At 44.1% G+C, this 20,254-nt stretch overlaps 1 protein-coding gene across 1 annotated transcript; it reads right to left on the minus strand.

The window, feature by feature from the left end:
- Positions 1-1,146: 1,146 nt before the first annotated feature.
- PCMTD2 (protein-L-isoaspartate (D-aspartate) O-methyltransferase domain containing 2) lies at positions 1,147-19,294 on the minus strand. Its single transcript, XM_043479494.1, has 6 exons — positions 19,163-19,294; positions 14,873-15,203; positions 10,825-10,927; positions 9,841-10,012; positions 5,998-6,121; positions 1,147-3,893 (listed from the first exon to the last, which is right to left on the minus strand). Exons 1-6 carry the CDS (start codon positions 19,247-19,249, stop codon positions 3,514-3,516), a joined length of 1,197 nt encoding a protein of 398 aa, XP_043335429.1. The 5' UTR covers positions 19,250-19,294; the 3' UTR covers positions 1,147-3,513.
- Positions 19,295-20,254: the final 960 nt, after the last annotated feature.

The raw sequence follows: 20,254 nt of genomic DNA on the forward strand, positions 1-20,254 counted from the left end.
AGAAAGTTCCAAAAGGAAAGCTGAGGTTCTAGGCTTTGGCTTGAGACAGATGCTGGCTTGGGGGAAACAGCAGGTTCCGTTATCACTGACAGCCTACGGCACAGCCGGGGGACATGAAGGCCAAGGAAGGAGGGTTGACTAAGAATCAGGCACTGCAACCACCTGTTCAATGCCCTTGCAGTCCTCCCATGACAGCAAGAAGCCCTTCACTTGCCAAAGACACAGACCTCACTCATGTCCCTGGTGGTGGGGGCACAGGAGTCACACCTGCCCCTGGCTGTGTTCCTCGCCCAGGCCCCAATAACAGTATTGCTCATTTATCCAGCTTCCTCCCTTCTTTACAAAGAGCAGAGACTACATGCTACGGTGGTAAGGAAATTCTTGCTCAGCGACGCACTGCGAGGCTCAAGGGTTACTCCCTTTCATGGAATTCAGGATTGGCAGCTCTCAAGAGCCCACATGGGTGCATGTGGCTCCCCAAGGCCAGGCAGCCAGTGTGAACCTCCCCTGGACAGGCCCAGTTGCTCCCATATCTTTGAGTCTTAATGAATATGAGTGTCGAAAGTCTGTGACAACTGGGAGGCCAAAGGATTGCAGGGCCACAGAGTGCTGGATGGTTGATGTGAAGAGAGACACACAAATGTTTAGAGTGTTAATGTCTCTCTTGGCAGGCCACAAGGCTGTGAGGGGAGGTCCTTTTCTCAACCATGAAGACGCTGGTAACTGAAACATACTGGACCACAACCTTAAACCTGGACCATGGCCCTGGCCTGACCCCCAACCAACCCTACACCTAAGATAACCCTCACCCCTATGGCCCTATAAGATAAGCTGCTATTATCCAATTATCTTTTATTTAATATTTTCACAGTATAGGAAAACCGTACCAAAAAACTAACCAGACACTCTATAGGCAGCTATGTTCACATAGTCTGATTTTTGTCTATTCCAACTTCCTGTGTTTAATTACAAATCAGGTCCCCCCAGGTGTGCTAAAATGGTACAGAATTCAGCAATAATACAGTGAAAGAAAACACATGATCCTAACTTTTTAAAACCTACTTTAAAAGATTTTCTGAAAAAAAAAAAAAGTAGCCAAGAATTTTAATTCCACACAGGAAACAAAAGCAATTCCAAAAGGCTAAAGTGTCTTAACTACCTTTATTGGAATCTTTTGAATATCAGCTTGATAAAGTCTTTGTTTCCTATTTCTTGCATTAATCCCCTGAAAGCTCCAGACTGGCAAAAATATTAAGTACACAGCTGATTTCTATATGACATTCTTAATATTTATAAATTTTATTATTTGTTTTGCACATGTCTATGGCTTTACTACTTTCAAGACAAAATTCACATATAAAAATACAGACTACTCAAAACATAAAAGTCAGCCGATGTCTATGGTTTACAATGCAGAGCTTGCAGACAACACAGACTATATATAATTCATCTGTTTTTGAAAACAGAAAGCACTGAACTCTAGAGAAAGGTGCTAATACATGGGGAAGCTCACTGATGACTCTCCTTTATGTTTATAATATAGATCAACACCAAATTATTTCACATATACTATCTATCTATATATATTTTCTTTTTTTCTTTTTTTTTAACCAAATTCTGGTGTAAAAGTCACAAACCAAGATGTAGATACAAAATGTTAGGAAGGGTTTAACATATATAGGGGAAAATAATGTCTTACGCATTGTAAAGAGTTTTTACAATCCAGCATAAAGGCAAATGTGGTTGAAAAAAATAGGGAAATCCATACACAATGATAGAAAAAAATTCAGTCAAGCCACCTAGTATCAACAGATTTCTGATATCACTTATTTAACATTATGTTCAAAAACGTATATGTGCTACAGAGGTCTCTACAAATCAATTAGAATAACGTCAACAAGATCTGCAAACAGAAGCCTTAACAAGTAAACATGACTCATGCTTCTATCTCTGAGAGAATGAGGCTTGACTTCCAGTGAAAGGCAGGTAAGCACAGCAGTGAAGAAACCTTCTTTACAACAGCTTAACTGTACCAATTTAGGGCGCTGTACACATTTCCCCAGCTATGCGTGCACACAGTATTCTATGATAAAATGATACAATTTTTTTAAAAAAGCATAAATGAAAAAAAAAAATAGAACTCAGTGAAGCTGTGAAACCACAAAGGCATGGAACTCCAGCAACATTTGAGAAGCTAAGGGATAAAATTAATCGTAAAATCTGGATGATCAATCTTCCATCAGCACTCTGATTTTGGATTTACTGTTAAGATTTTATACTAGTCTCTGGATAAAATTGAAAAGTCTGACAAGAACCAATGTTTTGGAAGAAGCAGTGTCACCTATAAACATCCTGCCACCTGACTAACAAGACGGCCTCTGCTTCAAGACCCGGGACGTGATAAGACAGGAAGCTCTCAACACACAGGCCTGGAGAAGATGGACTGCACATATCACTGTTGAGTGAAACCACTCTACTGCAAGAGCTACTGATCATTTATGTTTGTTCTTAAAAAAAATTACAAAACTAACCAATCTTTTTCTCCAGAATTATAAAAGATAAAATCTATGAGTCAGTACTGTAATGTAATTACAGAAAAATAGCCAACAGAAGAAAAATCCACGGGCTGTCCACATCATCCCCAATCCACTTCCTGTAGCCAGTACCTTCCACGTGCTCTGAAGACAGAGCCTCAGAAACCGTCACCTCAAAGTTGAATCAATGATCATCTCTGTCACTGCGGCACAAGCAATGTAGCTTCTTTCTTAACACGACACTGGCTTCCTTCTTCAGGATCTTCTTTGATGGTATTACTCAACGCTGGTTCTTTTAAAGATAACAAAGGTGTCACAAAAAATTCCTTGGAAATCCTCTGCAATTCCACAAAGACATCTGGCAATTTCATACTTTCATTCCTCCCCCCATCACAATTTTTCTTTTACTAAATTACAAGTGACAACTCACATTAAGATTTCGTTAATTTACTTAAAATAAGGGAGGCTTTTCAGTGGCTCCCCACTCCAGATAACTGACAGATTTAGTGAAACTTTCATTCAGTTTCACTTATTAGTGAAACTCAGTGCCAGTAATTAAAAGGTTGATACTATAAAATTCAAACTTGGGCATAGGCATGTCCCACTCAGAAAAGATTTTATAGAGTTAAAAACTTGTGCTTTCTGTCTCACATTTTATAAGCAACACAGGTTAATCTCAACTTCAGTTTTCCTTTTTGATGCAGGGTATCTCGTGTAAGGAACAGTCTCCCAGCCGTCTCCACACACAGACCTCAGTGATTCCTGAGAGCAGGAAGTCAGCGCTTCCTCCAGGGGACTCTCGCCCTTTTGAGAAAACACTCTTAACTTATGGACCGTGTTCACAGAAGTCAGACTGAGGGAGGAGCGCTCTAGAGGACAGTCAAGGACAGACGAGATGCAGAGAGGAGCCCCTCCTTCGCCAGTGCCCCTGCTCCGGTGGCCCTCCAGGCAGACTGGGTCTCCCCCCCGAACCACAGACCTACTTTTCTCTGTAATAAAGCAGGTAGTACTTCAGGGGATCTGGCAGAGGGAGGCTCAGGACCTTCTCACGCAGGAAGTTCACCGGGGGCTCAGGCTTGGTGTCCGGTGGGGTGGTCACCTCTTCTTCCCGCCGCTCCTCCTCCAGGTCTCCAGAGCTGTTGTCATCAGAGGGGTTAGAGATCCGACTGGCAAAGACCTCTTTGTCCAAAAAGACAATCGTTTCCATTCGGCGGCGGCGAACTCTCCTTCGTTTAAACCTGGGAGTGTTCTTCAGTCCATTTCCGTTTTTGTTCACTGCTTCCTGGTGAATGACCTTCTTAATGGTGCCCCGGATGGCGATGCGTGCCAAGTCCTGGAGGCTGCGAACCGCCAGGGGTGCTGCGTGCAAAGAACAAGACTCAGTCTCACCTTCGTGACATCACAAGATCTAGACATCTGAGAAAATTCTAACCTCATTTTCATTCACTGGCAAATTTACAAACACATGACAATAACAGGAGAGGGCTGGAGGCAAATGTTATCTATGCTTTAATTTGCATTCATACGGTATTTTTCAAAACATATTTTCAAATAAACTGACCCTTAAATCAGATAAGAAAAGGAAGCAGCACTGCTTAGAATAATCAATCAGTGGAAGAATCAGAACCAGGGTTATAGGGTTTGGTCCTCTGGCCTCTGGCTTCACTTCTCTATGTGCTGTGTTCACTGACGCATTCTCTCATCCAGCAGAATGCTCCAGCATTCTTTTATCTATTTTAATATTTTCATAGTATTTCAGGAATTTAAGTATTTGTTCCTTTTTTTATTAAAGTAGAGAACAAGCAGTTCCAAAACATTTTTAGGAACAAAAGTCCCAAAGCACATCAAGGAAAAATAAAATCTGGTAATTAAATTACATTGCAATATAAGGGTTTTTCTGAGGGAAAGAGAATTATTAGGGATCATGTTTTAAATACATTAAACTGAAAATGAGCTTCACTTTGTACCCCCTGAACCTAACTTCTCCAAAAAATAATAACCCACACTATAGAGAGTGCTCCTCTGCTGCCTATAGTATCTCTCACCCAAACCACAGAGGCCCTCAGAGAATCGGCTCTGCACTCGCTGCCCCACGGGAGCCCCAGGCTCCTTTGTCAGGACATGGGAGGGGCCCTGGCACTCACCTGCTCCTAGACACCCCAACACGGCATCCTGCCCCAATGCCACTCAGCCCTCCTCCTGCTGTGACCCCCCAGGACGCTTTCTCATACCTCTGACAGCCAATTCTGGCCTCCAGCTCACCCCAACGTGCCACTGGTGGAAGCCAGCTCTTCCCCTGGCCCCAGTCTCTCCTGCTGCCTCTTCCTCTTCCACCCAGCCTGGCGTGTTCCCTAAAGAGGTTCTCCTCTGCTTATGCCTACTGATCCCTGGTTTGACATCCATCCCATGGCCTCAGATAACACAAAGCAGTCAAAAGCTCCCTGGGTTCCAATCCAGGCCTGACTGGGGTCAGAGCCTCCCATACACCCACCTTCACAACATGCCAGCCAGCTGTGACTCCCACATCCTTCCTCAGAAAGGCCCCGCGTGCCTCCTGAGTCCCTGACGCTATGGAGTCTAGTGTCTTAGCTTTGGTCTTTATCTCCTGCCTGGAAAATCCCAAGGGTCTCCTGACTGGCTCCTGCCCACAGTCTGATCACCTGCCCATCCATCCAAGAGCTGACCCTCATCAACATGACTCTACTCATCTAGGAACCTCTGGCCCAGGAAATAAAGTTACAAATAACTGGAATGTTCACTTCAGGAGCCCTAAATAGCATCATAGTTGCTCATTGGGCCACATCTGCTTTGAAGCCCTGGCCTTAAAACCTGCATCTCCAGGTGCCCTCCACCCCATCATGATCCTGTCCAGGCATGACCAAGACACTGGTCTCAAGTCCGGCCTGAGCCCTCACCTTCCAAAACTCTGCAGAGGCTCTGGACAGCAGTGCTCTCCCCACTGCAGATCACATCTGCCTCCTTGTTCTGAAGGCATTTTCAAGGAAGCAAGCACTTGATAAAGTCATCTTCCCCTGACCACCAGGGAGTCTAGAGGCGCCACATCTTCTATTTAAAATATGGGACAGGCTCCACCACCTACATGATGAACTCGGGTCTAAGCACCTGCCCACCCAGTGCTTCCCACAACCTGACTGCGCACATCAGGTCCTCCAGCTGACAGTTACCTGCCTCAGCTCGTGCTTCTCTTCTATTTTTTCTCTTTCTAGAGAGTTTCCTTTCACCCTTGAATATTAAGCACAAATGACCTAAAATAACTCAAAATAAGCTAAAAACTGGTTATAGTTTTTAAATGATTTCAAGAGATTTTTTTAAAAAATCACTTGTAAAACTTTAAGGCTTCAGTGAGTGGAAAAATTAAAAGGTTCCTGATGAATTTTGTTTCCCTTCAAATTCTAGAAAGAGTAAAAAGATTTAAAAGTTAAATAAGAATCTCTGCACTCACGTAACTGGACGAGCCTCGACTTCCCGGACTCGGACTGGCAGGGCTGGATCAGCGGAGCAAAGGAGACAGCCAGAATCTTCTTGGTTTCCCAAGCAGAAGGGCCAGTGCGCGTTATCTTAGTCAGCTGTCCCAGAGATTAAAATGAGAATATTCAAAAGATTTGACCACTGGTAGTTTATATTTAAATATAATCACTCCTATATGACCAACCTAGACAGCATATTAAACTGCAGAGACATTACTTTGCCAACAAAGGTCCATCTAGTCAAGGCTATGGTTTTCCCAGTGGTCATGTATGGATGTGACAGTTGGACTATAAAGAAAGCTGAGCGCCGAAGAATTGATACTTTTGAACTCTGGTGTTGAAGAAGACTCTTAAGAGTCCCTTGGACTGCAAGGAGATCCAACCAGTCCATCCTAAAGGAGATCAGTCCTGGGTGTTCATTGGAAGGACTGATGCTGAAGCTGAAACTCCAATACTTTGGCCACCTGATGCAAAGAAGTGACTCATTGGAAAAGACCCTGATGCTGGGAAAGATTGAGGGCAGGAGGAGAAGGGGACGACTGAGGATGAGATGGCTGGATGGCATCACCAACTTGATGGACATGGGTTTGGGTGGACTCCGGGAGTTAGTGATGGACAGGGAGGCCTGGCGTGCTGCGGTTCATGGGGTCACAAAGAGTCAGACATGACTGAGCGACTGAACTGAACTGAACTGATATACAATCTAAAAAAACACAGACACTAAAGATGAAAACACCTGACAACACGGGCTTCTGACGTGACATGACCAGAATGACACCTAACTTAGCGATATTCTTGCAAAGGTACTCCAGTTCCTAGTACAGAAGTTAAGGAAACAATGAGAGAAGGAATGTGGGGAATCTGATAAGACAAGCTTCTTATAGACTCTCCAAAGAAGTCACTGTTGTAGGGGAAACGTAAGGAGACCAGGGTGATCCTAAAGTAAAAGTCATTAAAGACACAACCACCTGCAACCTTCAACCTAGACTGAGTCCTGGCTGTTGTTCTGGGGGATGGGAACTACAAGAAGAGACCATCTTGCCCCCACTGAACAGCAGCTACCAGCACAAATCAGTGCTGCTTCCTCAAAGGTGAGTGGGCCACCCTGGATGTGGGTACCTGGCCTCACTCTCGGAGGTGCACATCAATGTGTCTAAAGGGCTTCCAGGGATGCAGCCCCCATGGGACACAGGGTTGTCTGGCTGACACGCTGCAGTGTAGGTCAGCCAGATGGTTCCTGTGAACCACAGCACAAGGAGCACCTCGAGAACTCGACTGGACAACACGGTCACACGTGTGCTCCGTGACCGTGCCAGGTTCTGAATGGCCTGAACAGTTCACAGTAGGATTTCTGGTCAGCTTTGACAAGCCACAATGATTGCGCTCTCATCTAAAAATATCTAAGCTAGCAAAATCCTCTAAAAACTAAGACTGTGTCCTGGATCTCAGAACAAAAAGACCTAAGTACTCATGTACCAGACAAACATCAACAACTTACCACATTGCTATATACCAGCAAATCTTTTTTTCAAAAATGTTTTAAAAGGAGAACTTCAGTTATCATGAACGTGAAATATTTGAATTTAATCAGTAAACTATGTGTAAACCTGTAAACAAAACTATAAATCCCTATTTCATGTTGGAGTATTCATCTGCATGAATACTGAAAAGATGTCTTCGATCCCTCATTCATCTAGATGTTAACACAATGTATTTCTGCAACACAACACAGACTTCTAAACTCATTTGTATAAATAAATACGTACTTAAAACAATACTCTGAGAAAGAAAAGCAAACACAGGGACATCTGGCCCTATCCTGCAAACTACTAAAATAGCAATAAGAACCGACTCCTGGCGACCTGCCTCTGAAATGGCCAAGGTTAAACAGCCTCTGGTCAGGCACTCCTGCAGGAGGTCACGAATTCAGACAAAACCAAGGTAATGTCCACAGTCTGTACAGGCTCTTCACAGCAGCACTGTTTCTAACAGTGAAAGATGCCTATCTGAAATAACCACAGCCTTATCCACCCCTATCCAAAATAGCAACAGCCTTCCACACCCCTATCCGATACAGCACAGCCTTATACACCCCATCTGAAACAGCCACAGCCTTATAAATCTCTATCCGAAACAGCCACAGCCTTATACACGCCTGTCTGAAACAGCCACATTCTTATACACCAACAAAAAGTTACAAAACAGGGATAAAAAAGAATTTCTAGCTATAATGAACATCACTTTTTAAAAAAATAAATGATGTATAAAACTTATCAACTCTCATATGTATGAACAGGTGGGTGGAGTGTAAAAAAGTGTGTACCCTCACTGAAAATTTTTTTAGCTTCTACTTTTTTAATGAAAGATAAACCAAAAACAAACAAAAAATGAGTCACCTAGAGGTGAAGGGAGCAGAGAAGAGGGGACATACACAGAATAAAATTCTGAGTATTCCTTGCTTAGACTTTGGAATCTTAAAACTATTTTACAAAGTTGAGATCCCCAAAATGGCAACCTCTCAAAACTGAAAGAAAAGAAAACAAATGAGCAGTTCTTCGGGGCTGGTGCCATAACTTCACACAGAGGTGTAATTCCCAGTAACTTAAAACAGAGTAATTTGAACATCTCTAGTGGAATATAAGGACAATACAGTGGGGCCCCCAAGCCACTCCCTGACAAAACAAGAAAAATCCTGCACTAGTTTCAGAATTCAGATTGCTACTGATGACACCATGCACTGCAGATTAACAGTAAGCCGGGTGGTTGGGGATCAGGACTTTCAGTTTGAGAAAAAAGTACTACTGATATAACACTAAAATGTGAGAAAAAAGAACCCTGGTCCTGATCTTGATTTGGGAGTATTGATATGAACTTATGGTGTCTTTTCTCTCCAAAACATCAAACCAAAAAAAAAAAAAAAGTGTGTGTGTTGGGGCAGTGGGTGGCAGTTGACTCCCAAGTATTAGTGGTCCATCAGAAAAATGAACAGGGATCCACAATCACCTTCGAGATCCCAACTATGGTGTCTAAACACCAATTCCCACCAAACTGAAAACGAACAGGGATTATTCATTTTCAGAAAAAATTAATTCCAAGTCTGGAACGTCTTCTTACCAGAAATTAACAAAACTATCAAAGATTCTTGAGGCTTCAGAGTCCAAGAGCCAATGTGGAGAGGCAGCCATGGCCAAGGTGAGACAGTGTGAACTCTGATAAGGGTCACACAGAGATTAAAATATTAAGTATGCTTTTGCATGAATTCATTTTGCTAAAAAAATCAAGCAAAACCTCACTGGTTACTATCTTTGGCAGATGCTAGGAAACCAATTATTGAGAAAAACTGATAAACAAAGGTTAATAAGAATCAGAATTTATCCTGTACCTCCTTTTATAAAGTATACCTCAAGGTAAACAAATAACTAATGAGGGTGTTTCTCTCCACCTGTGTATTCCGGCTACTAAATAAAGAGAAATGACAGAATGAGGAGGTATCATTCTACGGCCCTTAACAAAACAATGGATCAGGGCCAGTCACACTGCCAGCATCAGAAAGAACAGGCAAGATCTTAAATAAGGAAGAACTCTGTAACTGCTGGCAAGTATTCATGTGTCCTTTCTCCTCCAAAATAAATCAAATCAGAACATAAGCAAGTCCTCAGGACCTGCCCCACCTTGTCCTCTCTCTAGCCTGTTTCCTCATCTGCGAGACGAAGGGATTTGTAACAAGAGTTACAAGAGAAAATGCCTGTCAACTCCCCAGAACAGACCTCAGCAGACAGCTGAGTGTACAAAAACCACCAGTTACAAGAGGACCTGACCTTCTCTTCCAGCGGCATGACCAGGATGCCCCCGACCTTGAGGAGACTCTTCATGTACTCCTCATGTTCCTTCTGCACGCCTGCCCCGCAGTATACCCGGTCATACTGAGAACAATCTGGAGAAATCTCCAGGCAATTGCCAGTAACAAAAGAGGGTTCACAGAAGTCAAACCTGAAAGCAAAAGATGTTTTCCACAACTAAATATATCATGTTATAACAAGTCTATATAGCTATGTTAAACATAGGTTATGTTTTCACTGTACAATCCCACAACGACATAATAAAATTAAGAGTCAGAAGCTGGGACACCAGACTTCTGAAAGAACTATGTGAGTAATAAACAAAACTCTAGAAATTCCAAAGAAAATATTATGAAAGTCAGTATCATAAACACAATCCAAGCTTAAGTCACCCAAGCTCCAAGCATATCACTATCTTTGCTGTTATGATTATCTTATTATCCTACATCTTCATTATCTTTTACTATCCTATCTTGCTTTATATCTTATTCAAGATCTACTAACAGAGAAAAAAAAGAAAAAAATATATTTGGTTTTTCTAAATTTTAATCCCTAAAGTAAGAACTTAAATGCCTTGTTTTAAAATGGCAAAAGCTAGTTACACGGTACATTTAAAGACAAGTGCAACAATTCCATTTCAGAAACAAGGACATGATAAAATGCTGCCTCTACTGGAAACATGAAAATTAAGAAAAAACGAACATTCTATTTCCTTCTCTTACACTAGTGAAAAATTACCTTTATTTAGGTATCATAATTAAAAAAAAAAAAAAAACTTAAGGTCCTTAAAAACACAAAATATTTTTAAAATTACTAGAACATATACACACATATCACTGACTCACCTGCCACAGTTTAATCACAATTGCCAGAACATGAATAGTAATAAACTGATTTCTTTCCACTCAATCCAAAGTTTAAGTTATAACTGACACCCAGACCTATGGACAGTTTTGGTCTTACTTGTCAAAGCTGTCGCTTGTCCTGATGAAGAAGTCCAGCTTCTGCTTTGCATACTCTGTCACATCTGAATGGAGTTCCACCCCGTGGTTCACTCCAAAAGGGCCTAAAAGGTTTCAGAATAAGAAAACATACAGAAACAGGACAAGAACCCCCACTCTTTATTTCTATTTCATCGACTGCAACACATTTGACTGGACGTGTATAATTACAGAAATTCACATTTATTGGGCCAAAATCACCCTGGAAATCCAATCTTTAAATATGCAGACTAGCCTCTGCTCACCACATTATCAATACTCCTTACATGGCACTACCAACTCACAGCTTCCTAAAGCCTTGATCGTCCTATCCTCAAACTTTTCAAGAATCATCTGAAAAGGTAAAACAGCCAAGGTCTGAAACCAAGAGTTACAGGTGCCACTAAACCAGTCAATCCTAAAGGAAATCAACCCTAAATATTCACTAGAAGGACTGACGCTGAAGTTGAAACTCCAATACTGTGGCCACCTGATGCAAAGAGCCAACTCACTGGAAAAGACCCTGATGCTGGGAAAGACTGAAGGCTGGAGGAGAAGGGGACGACAGAGGATGAGATGGTTGGATGGCATCACCAACTCAATGGACATGAGTTTGAGCAAACTCCGGGAGATAGTGAAGGACACGGAAGCCTGGCGTGCTGCAGTCCATGGAGTCACACAGAGTCGGACACAACTTAGCAACTGAACAACAACAATGAATTAAAGAAGAAAGGTGTCTTTGCAAAAGAAAGTGGACACAAGTCTTTTTTCCAACAAAGGTCTCCCCAAACACTCAAATGTGGTATTTAATCCTCACAAAATAGTTTTAATCGTCATCAAAATAAAACTGTAACTCCAGAGTCACAATGACATATTTTTTCACCAAAATAAATTTATCAGGGACTTCCCTGGTAGTCCAGGGGCTAAGACTCCACACTCCCAATGCAAGGGGCCAGGTTCCATCCCTATTCAGGAAACTAGATCCCATATGCCGCAACTAACACCCAGCACAGCTAAATAAATGAAAGAATGAAAGAGAAGAAAGAAATTTATCAATAACTGGAACTAAAGCTATGAGAAAAGTTAGGAGCCCACTTAATGATAAAAGTGCTTCCTCTACATACAAATGCCTCTGGGTTAAATCTCAGTGAGAACTACTAACACAAAACAGCTTCACTGAATCTCTAGGTTTTAAGAATCCATTTGTATGAAAGTCAAAACAGCCAACACTCATCTGTGTGATGGAGGTGAGTATACTTCCCCCTGGAGTGGATGGGGTCCTACTATTGGAGGGACGGCCATGGGAACCTCTGGGGCACAGATTCTGCTCTGCATCTTGTTCTGGGTGGTGCTTATATGGAGGAGGATGTAAAAAGTCACCAAGCTTCATACTTCATACTACATTCATACATGCTTCATGCAACTTTGTCAAGTTACTAAGCGTAAGTTATACCTTGATTTTTAGAAAATCTGCATGAGAAAATGAACATGGCATGTAGGGCTTTATTTAGAAGACATACATACAAAGTCACAATGTAACACTCAACCCTACATCCAACAGAAACACTGGTAAATGCAGCCTTCTGTGCACTGCACACACATCTCTGCTTCCACTGATCACCTGGCCCCTTCCCGGTGCAGCAGCTCCCCGGGGTGCAGGCTTCCCTGTCTCTACTGGAGGACTCACCCGCTCTCCTTGCTCAATGCCTCCTACACAGAGTGGCTGCAAAAACAGCCTCTCATCAAAACACAGCCTACTTGAGAAGTCACACTTCCACTGTTTGCGACACCACATCCACATTACTTCCTGCCCAATCTCACCGCTCTCTTGGTCACTTGCCAGAGACCAAGAAAACATGCCTTTACTTCCCCCTCATCATACTCTCATTAGCCCCTCAGCTCTGTTAGACTCTTACTGAGGACAAGAAGCTTCAGACCAAACAAAGCAATGACACATATCTCCAACCCACTCCAATAAAAAGCTGACTGAGAGGGGAGGAAGGACGGGACGGGTCAGGATGGTGGTACCAAGGACACCACCCTGAAGCTGATCCCGCAAGGCCCCCCAGACAGAGCAGCTCCCACATCACAAAACAACGTCAGGTGAAGCTCACAAGTGCTGCATCTCCCCCCGCCCCCCGCTGTCCTGCCAACTGGAACCTCGAGAAAGGAGCACCCTCAGCAAGGCGAGGAGTCGCAACCCAAGCACAGCAAAGTGGCAGAAAGGCAGCAGGGTAGAGAGTAAGGACCCCAAGTCACTCCAAGTCAGATGAAAGACTTCAGGCACTGGGAGACCAGCAAAGTCTTCACCTCGGCAGTGAGCAGCACGAAGGTGAATAAACCACAGAGAGAGGCCTACGACACACAGCAACCAGGCAGTGAAAACGGTCCAGTGCCTGTATCCTTCGCCTGCAGGTCCGAGACTCTACCCATGAAATCAGACTCTCAAGTTACCACCTTCAAATACATCAAAGCAGCACGCAGTGTCCATTACAACCAAAAACACAGCTTTCCTTCCTTCAGAACTCTCCCTCCTGACATCCAGCAAAACCCCCAGAAAAGAGAAAGCGGGGGCTCAGAAAATACAAGCAACAATATCCGTCGTGAGTGTTTCTTTATGACTTTCAGAGAATGTCAAATGCACCAGGTCAGCTGAAGATGACTTTAAGTCATCCTTTCCTAAGCATTTCGTTTTTTAATAGCATTTCCAATCTAATCAGTTTGATAACCCTCCCCCTCCCCCCAAATACCACCTTATCCTTAGCTCCTCCAATTTTCAGCTCCAACAGCAGGAATTAAAATTCACTAATTCCAGAATGATGAAAAACCTGAGCTCTGTTTGCAAAGCAGTCTCAATCCAAGACAAGTTCAAAAAGCATTTAGCCTAAAAAAAACAAGAAAACAAAAAACTACACATTTAATAATCTGAGGATATAGCGCAAATTTATATTTTATAGCCCAAAGTCAGATGATCAGAATCTCAAGTATATGAACTTATAAAGCAACCAAAAATTTCATTCCATACCCACAAAAGCAACAGTGACTACTAAGATTTTCCAAAGTGCCTGTAATAACCACAGAGAAACAATGTTGTAATGTACTGCTAATGATTAAACTTGACTTTTAAGCTGTTATTACTTGAAATCACCAATATTCAGAATCTTACACTGACTTGATAACAATGTTAAGATACATAAGCCCAAAACTTAAGATATTTAGCAAACCTTGTCAGTTCCAACATCCACGCGTACCAAGACCCCAGCAGCCTCAAGCCAGCCATGTCCTCCTCCACCCAGGGGCACCAGCCCACTTCCTCCGCAGTGCCCTTTCCTAAAGCACAGAGCGGCTCCTGGCCCTCCTCTCGCAGAACTGTTCACCTAACTCTGAGTGAAAACAGACACCTGTCCCCTACTACTGTATTTAACATGAGGTAGGAATCTTTAAAATCTTCAGTAGTCTGATAATGATGTTTCAGTATTAAAATTTTCAGTTTCCATGTATAATCTCACAACTTATTTGTTTGAGAAAACAGGCTAAAATGGCTTCAAATAGCATAACTTGTGAAATTTTTCCTACCCCTGGAATACATTTGAAAATAACTTACAAGTAATAACTCCTTTAGTATTAAAAAACAACAAAAAAACAAAAACTGCTTGGAAGAACTTTAACTGCCAGGGACTTTAAAGTTAATTATTCCAGTTTAGAGACAATGACAGGCAGACTGAGCAATTGTATTAATCGAGAAATCACCGTAAGGTCCAGATTTATACAATCTCTAGGTCCTCTGCTGTTCAAAAGGGAGGTTGTGCTGGTCAGATGCTGGAGGTACAGGTGGGGGCAACAGGAAAGCTCCAGAGGGACTCTTCTGTTCATTACAGCAATTTCTCCATTAATACCATCTCCCCCCAACACAAGAACTGTGTGGACACCACAAGGGCTGGGCAGGCCAAGGGCAGTTACAACTCGGCCCCCACTAAGGACAGGCTGCCAGCAGGCTCTCCCTCCTGCACGTGAGACAGAGCCAGACTCACCGAGGATGAGCCCCACCATGGAGCTGAGGTAGCCAGTGCCACTGCCCAGGTTCAAGAATGAGAGACCAGGCTGCAGGTCCAGGGCCTCCATCACCTCCGAGTAGATGCACGGAGCAGAGAGGTGGATGTTGCCATGCTTCCATGCTAAATCTTTATATGCGTTCTCTTTAAATTCTTCCAGGTAATAGTCTGCACGGTCAATAGCTCGGAAGGCCTGCTCCACCAGCTCAGAGCGGATGTACTGCGCCTCCTTCAGATTGTCTATCAGCTCGTCGTTGTCCTCACCAGCACTCACTGCGCCTCCCATCTTTGAGACCACGCTCAGGCAAAGCTGCAGTTTTAGAATTTTCAAAAGAGCTATTCACATTAAAGGTTAGAGCAGAACAATAAAAGTCCTAAACACACACCAATTTCAGATTCTGAATTCTAAAAATAATACAGATGGAATACTTACTCAACACCCAGCCCCTTACACTACCTCCCCCTCCACTTCCAAGGATGCCAGACCCAGAACAAAAAAAAAAAAGTTATATTTCAAATTTAATTATATCCATCCAAAAATAAGTTGTAACTTATAATATCAACTGAATACAAATGAACATGTGATACCTAACACACAGCTGACAACTTAAAAACATCATTAAAGAATTCAAGACTTTACTAAAAGTCATCATTCTAGAAAGTCAAGCAATTAGGATTAAAAATATCTTGCTTATACATCTATCTTAACAAGGATATTTCCACATATGGAAAAATAATTGAATGTAAACATGAAAAGAGGGCAGATATATTTACTAAAAAAATCATTCTAAGAGGAATCTTTTTTTAATATTTCGAGTGCTATAGATCTTTTGTAAATAAATCTTTAAAAGCAAAAAATTTAAAAAATTAAATTCAGGTCAATAAATACTAAAAAGGTATTCACTGTTACTTTGAAATTCAAATTCAACTGTTGTCTTATATTTTGCCTAGCATTTCCAAATCCCACATGCCCATAAATATCAAGTCAAGCAAACCGTTAAACCTTTGCTTTGGATGTTCTGATGTAAAAACTTCAGGCCAAAACAACATCCACAAAACTCTCTTACCCCTGGAACATACTGTGACAAACACCTCATTTTAACAAATACAGAACTGTCTCAAGGCTGCAGCTCAGGAGCAGGAGACTCCTAGAATTCCCTCAACTCCTGAGAAGTAGCTACCATACCACCATTCCACCTCTTCAACAATAAAAAGTACATTTCTGCTGTCTTCCAAACTGCCTTCAAGAAGAAAAAGTGACACCTCCTCCTTGCTGAGCCAACTACTAAAGTACAATGTATCCTCATATGATTCCTAGGGAAAATGATCCTGCATCTGTAGAGGTTTTACTCTTATTGAACAACTCCAATTTTATACTCACCACAGGTAACTTTCACTTCATATAAAATGATAATGCTTTACAAAACACTTGATATTAACTGCTGGGGGGAAAAAAAGAAAAAACCTGACATCACAAAGGCTGATATGTTTTCTGAATTAGGATGATGTCCATAATGTTACATTTTTTTTATTACAAAGTTTATGCTTGCTTCTCCCTCACAATCCTGAGGACTTCTAACAGCAGAATGAGAATCACAAAAACTGCCACTAGAAAAATTCCATATACACACCACACACACAAAACTAGCAACTGCGGTGGGAGAGCATGCCCCAGGAATGAAAGTTAGCTGACCACATGCATGAATCTTCAGCTTCTCACAAGGACACACAGTGTGTGAAAGGTGGGGGCTTAACACAAGCACTCTTCCATTTTATGACTGGAGCAATCAATTCATCTTCATCATCAAGATTTTAAAGCAGAATATAAGACTTCTCAAGTCACTAGGATGGCCCAGTTATTTGATTCTCACCCTGTTTTTTAAGTTGTTTCAGAGCCCTTGATGGTTACAGACCACGACCAACTAACTCAGCCAGAGAGGATAAAGTGTTAATGAGGTCAAATTCAATCCTGGATGAACTACTTAGTTCTGAGGCTAATGCCTATACCCCTAGGCTAGGACAATCATCTTAAGATTTGGGTCACTAGCTAAAAGTGGAGTCCTGTTTGGTTGCTTCAGGGTAAGGTCTGGCTCACACACATCCTCCAGGGTGGATGTGAAAGCCACCTCTCCACCCAGGAGCCCCCAGAGTGTAATGTTCTATCCTCAGAAAGCAAACACCAAGGATATGATGGGTATGTTTCACTGTCTACCAAGTATTTATCCCTTATTTTCAACTCTGCCTCACTTTAAACGAGTTTAATCCACATGCAAAGGCTAGCTTTTTAGTAAAAATAACTACAAAAAGATTGTAGTTATTGTAGTGCCTGTAAAAAAAATTACAGGCACCACGTGCCAGTCATGACCTCATTTTTGGCTTCACAACACTGTAAGGCAACTTGGGACTGAAAAGTGACTTTGCTCAAGATCACACACCAGTCTGTAAGGAGAGCTGGCATTCAAACACAGGCCTGTGTTTTTTACCCTACACCAAATACTGCTTTGCAAAATTCTCAAGGGAGCAAAATTCTTTTAACTTTGAACACACTGGTATCTCTATCCAAAACAACAGGCTAAATAACTATGTGGTAACCTTATCTGCTGCCAGTGGCGGGCTGCACGTGACCATCCGCAGGATCTGATATTTATTATTAACTTTGCCTGGCAACCTAACACTTCCTCACACTGAAAACAATCATTGCTTATTACTAACCATCAATGTGGATCAGCTCTAATGCCACCAAAAACGCCAACCACCACCTCAGAGATGGCTTTGACAAACCAAATCTAGACCTACAATCCACTCTAATCCAAATTTTCAAAGTAATGGCATATCATTTTCTGGATGCCTGACTGGGTACACTTTGCAACCCTTAATTCACCACTCCATGTAACTGGGCACTGCCAGCAGGACCACCTTACTCTCGGGCTGCTCCTTCCAAAACCAACAGCAAGGGCACAGGGAGGGGGTGGCTGAGCAGGAGTAGGAAGGTCTCAGACTGGCAGCCGAAGAGGCTGTCACAGGGGCCAGTTAACACAGAATGAAGCTCTGATAAGGGGGCCAAGATTCAAGTCTACACTCATCAGGCTACTTACTAAGGGCAACAAAGTAACTCAGGTGGAAGATAAGCTGAGGAGAAGAAAGCAAAAGCACACCTCCTGTCAGAGGAATAAGGGAAGAAATGGAGACATTTCTCATTGTGAAAACCAGAACTCCTACAAGGAATGCAAGGGATTTGTTTTCAAATACTTGAAAGTCTGCCATATACACACTATTCATGGGCCTGAAAAAACCAGAGCAGTGGAACACATATTGGATGGAGAGCATTTCTACTTCACACACAAGAAAGCTTTCTAAAATCGAAGCTGGAAATACCGACACACTGTCAGAACAAGGAGTCTCTCCCGGCTAAGTGCAAGCATAGAGAAGCCAGGCGCTGGTCTCAGGAGCCTCAACCGTCCTCCCACCCGAGAGAGGCAAGTTCAAACTTGAGTTATAGGAACCTGCCGGTCTACCCAACACTAAAAATGCAATTGCTTACTTCAGCCCCTCCCTGGCCAAAAAGAACGAAGAAAACGTTAGCAGGCACATAAACCAAGTGGGGATTTAGAGAAATGCCTTTTGTGAGGTGCAAATATCAACCTGGGAGAGACAGGCCCTGGCAAACACAAAACAGGAACCACAGCCAGGAGAGCTCCCTTCCCAACTGAAGACCTCTTCCAGGTCCTTCCTGAAGCCAAGTCCCCAAGGCTGGAAGGGTCAACTCTCCCTTAACAGACTCTTCCACCTTCTGAAAAGGCATAACCTGTTTCAAACCTCGGTAACTCTTCTCGTGCCTCGCTAACGCTTAACGTTTCCTACTTAGTAATTTAGAGACGAGCTGCGCGTCTGGAGAGTTAAGTCAACCCAAGAGGTGTGAGCAGTACGCACGGAGACAGACCTCGGGAACCCCGGGAACCCGCCCCGGCTGACCCCGAGAGGGCGGGAGCGGGGAGGGGAGCCGCCTGGGATGAGGAGGGGCGTTCGTGCTGGGGTTGGGGCGAGAGAGCAGCGGAAAAGCACCGGAAGACGCGGAGAGGAGGAAGCGCCCCCGGGGGAGGGACCTGGAGCCCGCGCCCAGCGGTAGGGAAGGTATGGAGAGGAGGGAGGAAGGGAGAAGGGGCGGAAGGGACGCACCGCCCCCCTACCCCCGCAGGCCGGGCCGAGAGCCGCGGTGGCGGCTCTACCTTCAGCCTCGGCCCCCCCGCGAGATCGGCCGCCGGACCGCACCTGCAGCTCCTCCGGCGCCCCTCGCCCGGGAGCCCCTCGCCCCGCAGCCCGCCGATTCGCAGCGCCGACCTCTGCCGCTGTAAACATCCGCCGCCCCACAGCGCCTGCGCGCGTAACGGCCCTAATGCGCGTGCGCCGCGGCCCAGCGCCTAAAGGGGCAACCGCGCAGCTGGAGCCGCATCCTGAGGTCTCGGCCCGCCCACCGAGCTGCTCGGATGCGGAGGTTAAAGAGCAGCCGCAGGTGAACGCTGTCACTTCCAGGCCCCGGCACGGGCCAAGACCCAGCTGTGAGCACGACCGGCAGGGCTCACTCCTGTGGAAATGACCTTCCAGGAGGGGGCCGACAGGTGAGGAAGAAATGAAAACAGAGGCGATGGACAGTAACTGGCACGGTGGTGGCTACTGCGGCTTGAGTGACCCGGAAGGGACATTCGAGCGAAGATCTGCAAGACAAGAAGCATCCAGCTGTGTCAAGAGAAGTCCAATGGCTTCAGGCCAGGGAGAGCTGAAGTGGCCAGGAGCCCCTGGCGTGCCCACCCCTGCGACGGGTCCACTCCCATACCTGCTCACTCACCCCCACTGGCTTCACTGCCGCCTTCACCCACGCTGCATCTTGATCAGCCCTTCCTGGGAGAGTTGTCCCCGCGTCAGTCAGGATCTTTCTGCGTCTCAGAAGTGGCCTGCCCTAGCGTCCTGGCCCACTAGCAGATCCTCCAGGTTACCTCCCCCAGCCACCCATGCAGCCCTGGGGCTTTCTGTTCCCTGATGCCACCCATTATTGTGGGCTACCTGCCTGGCCCTCCCAGTAGACTCTGTGAGATCTGCCTCTATCCTACTTTTGCTAAGCACAAACCTCACATAGGTTTTCCAACTAGTTTTTAGCAACAGAACCCTTTGTTTAGACACAACCCTGTATCTTACCCATATATTCTACGGCTACAGGCATTGCTGTCTGAGCCCCTCCGGCCCCCACTTTCCTCCCCAGACTTGAGCTCCAGTCGGAGCATAGTTTTCACCACTTTCCATGGTTCCAGGGAAGGCCTGCTGCCCTTGGTGGTCCACAGCCCTGAATCAGCGACCCTGAGGTTGCTG

The sequence above is a fragment of the Cervus canadensis genome, chromosome 10 (assembly GCF_019320065.1).
Source record: "Cervus canadensis isolate Bull #8, Minnesota chromosome 10, ASM1932006v1, whole genome shotgun sequence".
Lineage (NCBI taxonomy): Eukaryota > Metazoa > Chordata > Mammalia > Artiodactyla > Cervidae > Cervus > Cervus canadensis.